The sequence below is a fragment of the Coloeus monedula genome, assembly GCF_965178545.1.
Source record: "Coloeus monedula genome assembly, chromosome: 7".
Lineage (NCBI taxonomy): Eukaryota > Metazoa > Chordata > Aves > Passeriformes > Corvidae > Coloeus > Coloeus monedula.
In genome coordinates, this window is record NC_138787.1 from 28,196,056 (window position 1) to 28,209,403 (window position 13,348).

General features: G+C 36.9%; 1 protein-coding gene across 6 annotated transcripts in view; it reads left to right on the forward strand.

The window, feature by feature from the left end:
- The window catches only part of PTPN4 (protein tyrosine phosphatase non-receptor type 4), a 114,692-nt gene that overhangs the window by 70,763 nt on the left and 30,581 nt on the right, over positions 1–13,348 (forward strand). For all 6 annotated transcript variants that reach the window (XR_014226590.1, XM_082285431.1, XM_082285428.1 and 3 more), the window contains exons 12-14: positions 2,057–2,229; positions 5,906–5,974; positions 12,628–12,762. Coding sequence is in view for 5 of the 6 variants with exons in the window: in XM_082285431.1 (XP_082141557.1) it covers positions 2,057–2,229; positions 5,906–5,974; positions 12,628–12,762 (377 nt within the window). In the remaining variant the exon portion in view is untranslated. The remainder of the gene's footprint in view (positions 1–2,056; positions 2,230–5,905; positions 5,975–12,627; positions 12,763–13,348) is intronic.

A 13,348-nucleotide genomic window follows, 5' to 3' on the forward strand; every position in this document is an offset into this window, starting at 1 on the left:
CATGAGGTAGTCTTCTAACACTGATCTCAACAGACATAACCCCCTGAAATGCCTGTATGTCGTTGTCAATACCATAGAGCATTGTGCATCTTGCTGGAGCCTTGTGCTGTAAAAGCATTCCATGGGCTGCAGGGCTGCGGTGTAATTGTCCTGTTACTTTATGTGCTTTTGGCTGAAGTACCATGGACATTACTAATGTCAGCTTGGGGTCTTACGCTGAGCCCACATTGATTCAAGCCTGCTGTTTTCAGGGAAGACAGGGGCAACCTTGTTCTAAATTCAGCAGTAGAACCAGATCTTGTGCCCCAGAATCATCAGCAAAGATGAATTTCAGGTGCCCAAGTTACACTGGAATATTACAGAGCCTGCAAGGGTGAATAGGGGAAGGATGAGTGCACTTAGGAGCCAATATCATATATTATTCTTTATCTTAAACAATGTTTCCTAGCTGTAATTGAGATGAAGGGGAAGGGTTTGAGAATCAGTTCTCCCCGCACTGCAATGAAAGCTTTAAAAGCTATGAATAGAACTATTGTTAAGGTACCTTTAAAGCTCTAGCGCACCAAGTTCCTGTGAAAGTGCTGTCTCGAATTACAATTAAGTTGATCTTTTGCAGCTCCTTCTCATCCTGCCATACCAGCTCTTCCTTCATGCTTCATGTCTGATCTACTGATCAGATGGTGGCATGAAATTCCGATCAGCTCATTTTCTGGAATACAAACTAGGGGAAAAAGCAGGTTATATTTTTTTTTCCCAACCCATAATTATAATACTTTGAATGACATTAAAATGCATGATCATCAGCTCATATAACTTGTCAATTTTTCTTTTCCAACTGTTCAAAAGGCTGACAGAACATGAAAATTTGCTACATCATGAGAACTTTTTGTTAGAATCTAAAATCTTAGCTGTTTCATCCTTTACTGGATCCAGATGAGAGCAGTCCATAATTTTACATAGTTGCTCTCTTGCAGAATAGTAATCTACCTTGTTTATATTGTTTGCCTTTTACATTGTTGATAAAGCTTTTTATGACTGCATAGGTAATGGACTTAATTTCTGTTATCTTGTTTCTGACTTGTAATTTTTAAATGCTTCTGTTCACATGTCTAGAAAATACAGAGAGCAATTGGCAAAACTTGGAAATTAAGAACAGATATAAGTAATATTTGTAATTGAATTAAAATATCAGTGTTTAGTTTCTTGGATATAATTTCTTAAATATCATCAATAAATACTTAAGAGTTTGCTGTTTGTTTTAAATCCATTTTATTTTACCTTAAATTTGTCATGTAGCTGAAAATACAGTGTCATTCTTGTTCCTGAATACAACACTGGGTGAAGAATTGCAGGTATCTGCCTTGGTTTCTCATCAGATCTAAAGATGAGCACACCAACAAAAGCTTAACTTGGAAAAGGACTTTACTACTAAGTGAAATCAGTTAAGGTGTGCAAAATGTTGGGGAGAATTTAGTACTGGGAAGAGAAAGAAGAATGCTGATGATATTTCTGGACATACAGAGGGTTTTTATCAAGCTCTCTCAACAGGCAGAGTAGCTTAGCTTGCTTTGCTATTTTGCTTCTTGCATTTCCCAGGAATTTAATGAATCATTTAGAAGCAGGCACATCAGTTGCTCTTGAAATCAATACCTGTTTCCAATCTCCAGCTGCCACATGTGCATGACAATTGCTCATCTTGACTGTAGTTTTGAACAGAGAGGCACATTGTCTTTGAGCTCTCAGATCATGGAATCATTTTCATGTAGTTTGGGTCATACCTTTTAGACTTGTTTCTAGATGACTAAACAGACTGTTAACCTTTGAGCAGGCTCTTTAAAAAAAAAAACCACAACCCAGGGGAACAAAAAAAAATTCTTCAAAGAAATTGTAAAGGTATTTTAAAAGGGTTTGTTGTACATAAAGTTAATAGAAAATTAGAGTACCACTTCAAAAAGCATGATTTAAAAAAAATGCCCCAAAGTCAACAATATTTATCTTAGTTTCAAAAGTAACTTGAAATAATTCTTACCTGAAATATATTTTTCTCATTTTTTAGCATGAATCTAGAGAAACATTATTGGGATTCAATATGGTGAATTACCGAGCATGTAAGAATTTGTGGAAAGCTTGTGTTGAGCATCACACGTTCTTCCGTTTGGACAGACCACTGCCCCCTCAGAAGAACTTTTTTGCACATTATTTCACTTTGGGTTCCAAGTTCCGGTACTGGTAAGTGCTGATTTGAAATGTGTGGGAAAGAATATGAGTGAATAGGCAGCTCATCAGTAAACATAGGGAATTATCTAGACTCTATATTAAAACATAATTCAAGTCTTTGAATCCTGCAACTGTTCCCCTTCCCTGTTGGCCGAAGTTTCAAATGTTGGTAATTTTTTAAGATGGCTTGAAAATATAATTATTATATTATTAGTGGCCGTTATTGCACTGGTACTCTGAGATTGTCTCCCAAGGTTCATTTCTTGGCCTGTTTTCCTGCTGGGTTATGTTTATCTTAAAAATGTTGTCTCAAAACTTCAAAGCCTTTGACCTGGTGTTTTTGAAAACCGTTGAGTCTCAGATGCTGTGTGCAGCAACAGCAACAAGACCGACCTAAGTTAATACCAAATACGAATTACTGAAAAGAAGCTCGTACAAGTAAAACCCACTTATCTACATATATACAAATAGGAATTAGGTGAAGACAAAGGACATACATGTTCTGTATCAAAACCAGAGCTTTAGAAAATAAGGAGGAAATTAAATCCATAACCTTTAAGGATGAACTTAAAATAATAGGCAAGAAGCTTGGAGGTGCACAGAATGACTGTGTAATAACTATAATCCCCATAATGCTGGAGTGGGTGGTGTTGGGTATTGTTATTTTATGGTTTTTATTTTAAAAAATATATCTCTGTTCGGTGACTGAATTAACTGCCTTTGCAAGTAATGCAGAATGCCAATGGTTTAAATTGTGCCTGAAATAGAGAATAACAGAGCTACTACTAATCATCCATCTAGAATGGCACTAGTGTCTGTGACGTACAAAGGGACATGATGAAAAGCTAGAAAACACAATAACAGGCTATTTCTGTCACATTTGTGAATTGCATAAATGTATAAAGAGGAAAGTAATTCAGTGGCTAACTGTTTATAGCATCTGTTTTTTGACCAGAATTCCCAGTACCCATTTGAGAAACAGCATTCTATGATCCTGAACAGCGTTTGAGACTTGACTCAATGTTGCTGTAGAGAATTTCAGGGAGCTTTTTCATTTCTGTGAAGATTTTGAATCTGAATCACTGTGGTTGCTATTACAGAATAGCTCTTTGATGATGACATTCAACTTAACATGAGATGAGAAGGGAAACTGCCTAAAAATGGGGAAGGTCATTAAAGTTGCTGAAACAGCCAAAAGGCTGGAATTTCTGCAAGTAGTTTGAGAGGTTGTCAAGAGGCAATAATATAGCATGCAAAGAGGGGGTAAGAGCACTGGGCTTGTTTAATCTGGTGAAGAGGAAGCTAAGGGGGAATTCAGTAGCAAGCCTAAAGCTACTTCAAGGGCAATGTCAGTACTGATGGATCCAAAGGGGCTGGTAACAGGCAGGTGAGACTTCATCTTAAAGATTCGGGGTGGACATGAGGCAAAGTGTGTGGGTTTCTCAGAACAATGTGTGCTGAAACAAGTTACTTGGACTGGCTGTGGGATCTTTGTTAGTGGAGGCTTTCAAAACTCAGCTAGACTAAGCCATGGCCAGAGGTGATCTAGTGTTAGCAGGAGATTGGACTAGATACTTCTAGCCAACATTTCTATGATCAAAACAAGCCAATAAAATACTGAACTGACAGGGCTAGACAGAATTATCTCCACTTCTGAAAGAAATTGAGGACATGAAATTGTTGAACTATTAAATTGTTACATAAGCTATTTCCATTGGTTTAAAATACTTCTATACAGCAAATTTTAAAGCAAATTTGGTTTGTTTTGTTTTTTTTTTTTTTTAAGCTTCCAAGTGGGATCTAGAAGACTGTTAGTAGGAAAAGGTGACTTCTGTACATTGTATTTTTCAAAGTGGTTTTAATAATATTCCTCACCAAATACTCACGAAAAATCATGGAGAGTTTTATTGTGTATTAGCATCTCTTTTATAATCAGATGGGAAACAAGTAGATTCCTTTTTCACAACGGAGGGAAGTTACCACTGGAGTGATACAGGGTTTTGGTTTTGGTGGTATTTCACAATGAGGGGTGAGTAGGCAATAAAATAGCAGATAAAGTTCAGTGCCCAAAAATGCAAAATAAATTGCACAGAGAGAAGGAAAGAGCAGGAACATTGATTCTCTGAAAACCTTAAATCAGTTATTAGTAGCAGTTATAGAAGGACAAATACAATGATAGAGTTATTGGAAAGCAATAGAGGCAAATACAGCCAGCTTACTTCTTGGAGTTAAAAGTGTGTAACCCCAGCAATTTAGCAGGCAGCAGGTTTGGAAAGAGACATTTCCTGGAATCACAGCATGTCAGAGGTTGGAAGACAGCTCTGGACGCTGTCGGGTCCAATGCCCTGTTCTAACAGGGTCCACTGTAGCAGGTTGCCTAGGAGAGTATCCAGCCACGTTTTGAATGTCTCCAAGGAGCAAAACTGCACCATCTCTGAGCAACCTGGTTCAGTGTTAAACTATCTTACAGTAAAAACTTTTTTTTGTTTGGGTGGGTGGTGAGGATGTTGTTGTTTTGTAGCCCTGTCCTTGCTGCCTGCAAGAGTAAGATCTCTCATATTTCTGTTTGTGCCGATTGTCTCTTGTCCTGTCTCTGGGCTCCCTTAAGAAGTGTCTGGCTGTATTTTTTACTTTTCCTTTGTGGTGTTTGATCGTCCTGAGCCTTCTCTTCCTGAGGCTGAACAGTCCCAGCTCTTTCAACCTTTCCCCATCCATCAGATGCTGCAGACCCTTAGTTGTCTTTGTGGCTCTTTGCTTGACTTGGAGGGCTCTGGAACTCCACCCAGCATTCCAGATGTGCTCTCACCTGTGCTGGGAAAACCTGCTCTCCAACCAGTTGACACTCAGCCTGTGCATGGGGTTATTCCCCCTCAGTTGCAAGTCTTTGCATTTTCCTTCACTGAATTTCATGAGATTCCAGCTGGCTCAGGTCTTCACACATCCAGTAGTTCCGTAATATGAATGTGGAAATAGATAATTCTTTGGTTTCCTTATGTAAATCTCCCTATAGGAGGCTCTGTGCTTGGTCTGAAGTTATTAATGGGGAAGTGGCTGCAAGAGCAAGTCTTGCTGGTATCTTGTCACCAATTCTTAAGTGCTGATAGACACTCAAAAATCGTATTTTTTTTCTAGAAGAGAAATTATGAAGTAGTGTAAAGAATCTTTGATTTGACACAAGACATCTGGTCTTTTATGAAAAGTCAGCAAGTTCCAAGATCTAAACTTAGTTTTGACAAGTTGCATAGAAGAATACAATCCTAATGTGCTTATCATGTATTTTTTTTGTGGTATTTTGCTAAACTAAGTAGCAACTAAGTTATTAGCAATTCAGAGAATAGTTTAGGAAGGGTATGGAAGAGATACTGTAAGTTTTTGACAGTGGCTATAGCATGAAGTATGATTAAGTGTTAAGTGTTACCCAAAGATCCAAGCAGATATTTCTTGTTGCTTTGAATAAAAAAGCAAATGGAAGGGAGAGCTTTTGTTATATCTAAAATTAATTGGAAAGAAGACCTACGTTTTTACCAAATGCTTTCTAAGGTTCCACTGTACTGAAGCATGGGCAACTGCTTGAGCATGACTGAAAACAGAATTTAGGCATTTTGTTGAGATGGTTCCATTTTAAGCAAGAAATTGGTATTTAATCATATTGGATTTAGCAGTTTGATTTTTTTTTTTTGCTTTCCAGTGGGAGAACAGAGGTCCAATCAGTGCAGTATGGTAAAGAGAGAGCAAATAAAGACAGGGTATTTGCAAGGTAAGTAACTTATATTCTTTAATATTTCCCCCTTTATATATTTACAAAATTCAGAATAGCCTTCAGTCTATGTAGTTTGTTGTTACATGTATTAGCCCTCTTTGTGCTGTTTTTATAGCAAAGAATGGTCTCCTGCTGTTAAAATACTCCATTAAAATACTGAGTTAATGGGTATTTTTATGTGATAATAACCTGCAACTGTATGTGTGTATTTCCTTTAGAATATGTACAGTGAGTCTTACTTGTGAGAACAGCTTTATCACTGTAGTCTCAATGAGGTGCTTTGCTATGAAAAGTGAGCTGCTTCTGAAGGTATTTGGTCACAGAGTAGTTGGCTAATCAAGAATACATTACTTAATTTTATTCCAGGCTCCTGAGGAGTTTAGTGATTACAATAAAACAGTCAAGACATAGATTTAGTTCTTTCTTGAGAAATTATGATGCTGTTTTCAAAAGTAAGACAGCTTCTACATCCACTTGGCAGTCTGCTCTGATCATTAATAGAATCCTTGTGGGGAGGGGGCAGCTCTGTCCCTTTTTTGTGCTTCTACTTTTACTGAGATCCAAGATGTCTTTTTGCCCCTTAAGGAACTCTGGACTGCAAATTTATGCATGCAGACTTCTAGTAATAAGTCCAGCAACCTTCCCAAGAGCCTGCTGACAGTGGTTTTTAAGAGCATTGGTGAATTCTGCCTTGATTTCCTGCCCTGTTTCCACCCCTTCTTTTCCCCTGTGCATTATAATTTGGCTTTTTAGCTAGGCCCACCATAGACGGATCCATACTAGGTTTGAGAGGCAGAAATGCTGTAACATGCTGGTTCAACAAGTAGATTTTATAAACCCATTTTTTTCTATGTAAAATTATTTTTTACTCTATTTGATTGACTTTGGGGATCTGAGTGAATTTAGATTTGTACTTGGAGCAACTTTTTTTAGTACTCAGAGGCTCAACACTGTGACAGGTGAGCTTTACTTTGCTAAATGACAGCTATGAATCAGTTAAAAACTATTTTTCTTGTTGCACTCTGAACTTGGCAGTTGCCCACAAGTCAGCTGGGTGGAGGAGAGCTGATACTTTGCTTTGAGGAGTGTTTTTATCATTTCAGAAACTCTTATGCAGTAGATGGCACTCTTCCCTTTGCAGCAAAACCCAGGAAGTGCTGCTGGGGGTCACTTCTAGTTTATAATATATACAGTTGGATAAAATCAATGAAGTCAATAAAATCAAAAGCCATGGCTAGAACTGCGCTTATTTTCATAAATCTTGGTTTTTTTTAGTTAATAAAGTGCTTGGCTCTTCTGTCCGGAATTTTATTTTCCACTGTTGCTTTTTTGATTAAGGAATAGAGCATTTATGCACAGATTTTGAGTTTCTTAGGAATGTTGATGACTGATGTCTGAGGCGTATGTGTTTATGTCAGTGAAATGAAATAATGGTGTATTGTAACAAATACATCTCAAAAGACTTCTGATAAATCAGCTGCTGCTTCTTCATGTCTTCCTCATGACAGTGTGCAATTAATGTATTTTAAATTTTAAAGACCTTTTAATATTTTCAAGAGTGAAAAAAGCTTGAAATAGAAGGCATTTCTAGAACAGTGTTTTGCAAGAAACTTAATCTAAGAACATTAATTGTCTTCTAAATATTTGCATTTCAAGCTGACATACTGAGTAGATGTCAGCCCTTTTGTATTCATACAGAGGATAAATTTTGTTTTCTGAGATTTTCTGGGTGTGGTGGGGGTTTTATTCCTGGAACCTGCCTTTCTCTTTCATGGTGTGCCTTTATCAGACAAAGTCATGGTGGTGTTGAACAGCTTTTTAAGCTTTCAGGCAGTGGGCTTGTTTTGGTTGCTTTTCAAGGTCTTTCTTGAGAATTAGGTGGGCACATAGATTTAAATAATTGCTGTTGCTTTTATTTTTATTACATAAGAAGATTTATTCAAGATCAGTTTAAAAAATGTTTCTGGTGGTTTTTTGGTAGGGTTATCCAGACTGACACTTGGATTTCTTAACAGTATCTAATTAGAAACTGCCTTATTTGAAATAATACTATCTCAGCAAACCTTTTAATGATTTCATGGTAAGAACATGAACACAGAGAGTTACATAGAGATGTTACTTGAGTGATCTGTTTGTTCTAAGTTGGGAAATGGTGATCGCCACAAGCAATGACGAGCCGATGTGGCCTTTGCATGCTGAGTGGAACGTAGGTGCAGAGTACGAGACAGGGAAATAAAATTTTTCAACAGCCATTTGAATAAAACAAGCAGTTTTAACCTACAGGAAGCAGGCTTAGCTGTTTGTTCTCAGGATTTTACTTTAAAATTAACTGAAAGATTTTTTTTTTTCCAAATCATAGAAATATTTACATTTCATTTTTTAAAATGAAATTATTACCGTGAAGGCTATATACTGTAATAAATTGCATACATTATGTAGGTGCTGTTTTCTTAATCTTTGTGCAACACTAAGTTCAGCATTCTGAAGGCTGTTGCTGCCATTGTTTAGGTGTTTTGGGGTGGTTTTTTCTGTCATTTTCATTACAGCTGTTCTCTTGGCCTCATTTATTGCAGGATATTCTCAATCCACAAAACCCTGTAAGAATTCCCAGAAACTTAATAAAAGTAGATAATAAGAGTAAAAAAGGTAAAAGTCATTAATTGAGAGAATTCTTAAAGGGCACTACTTTCTCATAAAGTCCTTGCAAAATATTCTAGTGCCGTTCAGTTCTGGTGTGCATGGGGGCTGAGAGAAGGGAGTTTTGAGTGAGTGGATGTCAGTCATTTGTGTCTGCAAACTCCCTTCATTAAACTGCAGTCTGTTTCCAAAAATTCAATCTTGCTTCAATTATGCACTTATTCGGGTTAATTAAATAATTTCTCAGGTGTTTTAAATTGCTTATGTCATTTGTGTGATGTACCATGCAGATTTGTGTATAGTTTCAGTTTCTTGGTCTGCAGCAATATTTGTCAGTTTTGCTGAGAAATGCGTTCCCTGTACTTCTTGTCAAAATACAAAGCAGGGCTGTGGCTCCAGGTTATGTTTCTTTTTGGGACAGAAATAATTTTTAAAATTCCCACCTGTATTCCCAAACAACACCTTTGTTCTTTCCCAGCTTCTGCAAGATTTTAGCCCTTCAGCTGTGGGATGCCAAACAAATTCTGTCTTTGAAGGCTTTTCTGTACTGTAGCTGAGCTAATATTATGTCATGGGGTTTTTTAGTTGCATTATGTTATTTCATCCATTTCATCCCTGCTACTCAGTTTTGGGTGTTTGGGGTGGTTTTTTTTGTATTTGCTGTAACATTGCAGCTCATAAGACTCAGGGGCAGATAAAGTTTTCAGTTTCTCTTGCTACTCAAATAGATGGAGCTGCTCCCAACTTTCTTAAGAATGTCCCTGCAGGTACACCAAAATTAAATCTGAAAATGTCTTGTGCTGTTAACTATCAGTGCCCTGTGCTGGGTGCAATAGAAGCATCCCAGCTGAGCAGACAGAGGTGAAATTTAGAATTTCAATTTTGAAAGTTTTTTACAGCTAGGTTTTTCTCTCTCTCATCTCCTCAGGTGCACTCTGACATAAGAAGGTTATTTTAATATTGTTAGAAATCAGACATACAGGACAAATTTGTAGGTATATGTCACAACAAATCTTGAATGTTAATTTAAAAAAATTATTGTTAGATTTAGAAGTGTTGACAAGAGAACTAAAATGAAAAAGCCACAGCACTAAGAAGTTCAATGCTGCAGTGTGGTAATTTTTTCTTTGAAATTACTGCAAAGACAGGAAATTGGGGCAACAAACATGAGTGGGTGGGACTCTGAGGTTAGAGCTGTTAATAAAATAATTGAAACGAAGCTTTGGTGATAAACACTGCAGCTCTTTATCATGGTGGTAAGGTATTACTTCTGAAAGATCAGACCCTATCCACAGTAAAAGGTGAGTGTTTTCTTGACATTGGATATTTTGATAAGGAAGAAGGTGATGCTTTGCTCATTTTAGAGTTGTGTTCGTTTGTTGTGTAGATTGAGGAAGTTTGCATAAACATAGTTGCAGACCGTGGCTTAAGATACAAAGCAGTGGGGTTTTTGAAGCAGTCAAAACTGTAGTTTTTGGAAAAACTTGTTGTTTTTTTTTTCTCCACCCTATATACTCCTGTGTCTCTCTTTGTAATTTATCTAGTTTCACAGAGGCAAGGATGGTGCACTTTCGCTGTTGTTGAATGTCAAATAAAGAAAAGCCTCCCCACCCCACCCCCCCCCCGCCCCCCCAATTTTCCTACATTCCATTTTTTGCTTTTTCACTGGAGGTAAATGAGGTTCAGTAGATGCCTTTACATGTCTGTCAGCAAATACTATATCTGCTGTCCTGTATTTACCTAATTCAGCATTGGTTATATTATGTTCTTTTTTCCCTCAGACTGTTCTTTGGTTGGTAATAGAATCCACCTCTTGGAAGAACTGGCTCTTGGTGCTCATCTGCTGGCTGCAAACAGCTGTCAGCAGGGTCCAGCTAATCATAGCTCTGATTAATAAAATTATAATTAAAGGCTAGAATTAGACATGCATTTCAGTTCTGCTATTTCAGTTTCATGTTATTTTACCTGTTCAGAACTGCTCACATTTACATGTTTGTGAAGAAAGATATATAAGTAGTTTGAGTTGCTCACGTTTGAAGCAAATAACAGAAATCAGAATTTTGATTTAATTGGTACGATACCAAGCTAATTATTTTTCAAATCAAATTAATACTTAAATACAGTGAAGCGTTCTAAGAAGCTGGACGTGCTTCTCCTGAGGAATTAATTTATATTTTCCCTGTTTTCAAATATCAATATACTATTAGATATTTTCCCTCAGGTGGAATAACACCTGAAACAGTATTATTTAGAATAGCCCATCTCACTTAACTGCTTGAAATTTGTCAGAAATTTAGAGCAGCAAAGCAGAATGCAATAGATGTTCAGAACTGCTTGGTGGGGTAAAAATAAAAATAAACCCTCCACACGCAGACCACCACTCCTTTAGTATCGAACAGTGTTGACATCTTACTTCTGTATGTGAAGCTTATTCAATGTAATGCTTGGTTGATAGTTATTTTAGACTTTTTTGATAATATTGAGGACAATATTATCTGCTCGAGGTGTTTACTTGCATTGAGTTTTAAGTTCTCTGAGAAGCAAAAATACATTTGTAATCAGGCTTCTCATTTTCAGAGGATGTAGTTTGTGTGCAGGTAGTTCTTTAATTTTTTTAAGTTCCTTCTTTCTGGAGTTGCTCTTTCAGTAAACCAGTAATAATGACAAAGATAAAGACGTTATCACGTGTCACAAGGACAGTAAAGCCAGAAATTATTTTGTGATATGGGTGTATGGAGCTGTGCTGCTGATACAATAATATGTTGTCACCTCATTATGCAAAGCCAGAGAATTTACAGATAGAATAGGAAGGCAAATGGAAATGAAATTATCATGTCACAAAAGATTGAAGTATCACTGGAACCAAGAGACGGTTTGGGTAATGATAGAGAAGAAATCTGGACTATGTAGGACCATCAAAGCAGTAGAAGTAAAGTAAAAACCCAGTAACACAAAGTATACAGAACATGTATGAATTGTTTAAAATTATTTTTTGTTGTCAGCTGAAGAATTTTCAGTTGAAAACAACAAACAGTGAAAGTCCGGGTATGTTCAGTTGCAGGATGACTGAACCATCCAATGCAATGCTAAGAAAAAAGCAACCTCGGGTGATTCATTTGATGATTTCCAATATAAAAGGGAAATGTATTTAATGAGAGATTACAAGTATGGTTTCATTTGTGCTTAAGAAATAGGTGAAAGAAACAGCAGGAGATTGTAGGCATCCTGGAATGACTGGAGAATGGGAAGAAAAAGTTTTGTTAATGTCAAGAAAGGACAACGAGTAGAATATAGAATTCCTTTTGTATAAAAGCCCTGGTGATAATGACCTTTAACCTGAAGGACATTTCTGGCACAGAACCAAATGAAGTTCTGTTACCCACAAAGGAGTTCAAATAGTTAAATAGTATTGTTGCATCTGCCTGACAAGTGACAGGGCATGTTCTGGGAGAAGGCATGTCATCTTGATGGGAACCCCTGACGTGTAAGCAAAACTTGGTAATTCTGTTGTCATGTTGATGCTTACCCCACTTTCAGTTCTTCAAAGTCTTTGGGAGTTTTTTTGGCCTGCTGTTTTCACTGCTTTATTTTTTCTGAGGTGGCTAAACAATTGTGTTACTTAGAGGAGGTTTTTTTGTTTGTTTATTTGGTTCGTTTTGATCTACATTTTTAAGTTCAGATCTCTCAATGATTATTCTGTTTGAGTCAGATTGTCTTTGAGGCATTAGAAGTTTAGCGAGTTCAGAGTCTGCTTGCCTGTCTCCCTCGCAGCCAACAGTAGTTTATTGCTATTTCAATGGCCTTCTATTCAAAGTACAGCAAATGAAGTACAGTAGATGGAGAAAATACAGAACTGCCCATGTAAATGTAGCTTTGCATTATTACATTTCCTTTCTTACATATCATTTGGTTTCCTATGATAGAACATCAGTTTCATTGTGGTGAGTTTTATGTAATTTTGTTCTTACACCATATAATTTTTGGTTAGCCATTTTACTTTCTTCTTCTTCTAGATCCCCCAGTAAACCCTTGGCACGGAAATTAATGAGTGGGATGGATTGGGAAGTAGTGAGTAGGAACTCGCTGTCTGACGATAGGTTGGAAACACAGAGCCTCCCATCACGGTCTCCACCTGGAACCCCAAATCAGTGAGTAGCATCAAATCTCTCCCTAGAAATGACTCCCTGCCTCTCATGTGAGTGACCTGCTTATGTCATAAAAGGATTAATGTGTTATGTATACAAATAGCTTCAAAAATTCTGTGCCAAATGATTCTCTGTAACACGTAGCTTCAGATAAAAATAAGTATTTAGGGGCGAGTTTTAGGTGCTTCTCACTTGACCTATAAAAAGTTTAAGATGTATCACACTACCCTAAATTTGAGAGCTTGAGTTTTCTCAAGCACAGTTAAAACTAAGTTATTAATTTGGTTTAAAAAAAAAGACCCTGATGGTAAAATCTATGTGATATTTTAAAAATAATTTATTTTGGTTAATACCACTTTTTAAAACACTGGGGAAAATTACTTAATTGGAAATCCTTGCAGGTTTATTCCTCTCAATTTTTCTGCCTTTCCTTTCTGCGTTCACTCTTTTCACATAGAGCCTTCTGTTTTAAGTTAGTGAAAAAACATTCCTGATTTCTCTTGGAAGGTGACCAGTTTTCTCAGTGTGCTGAAACTGGCTTAAGAATCAGTATTACTTAATTTTGTATTGCATAAATGAGAAGATTTTA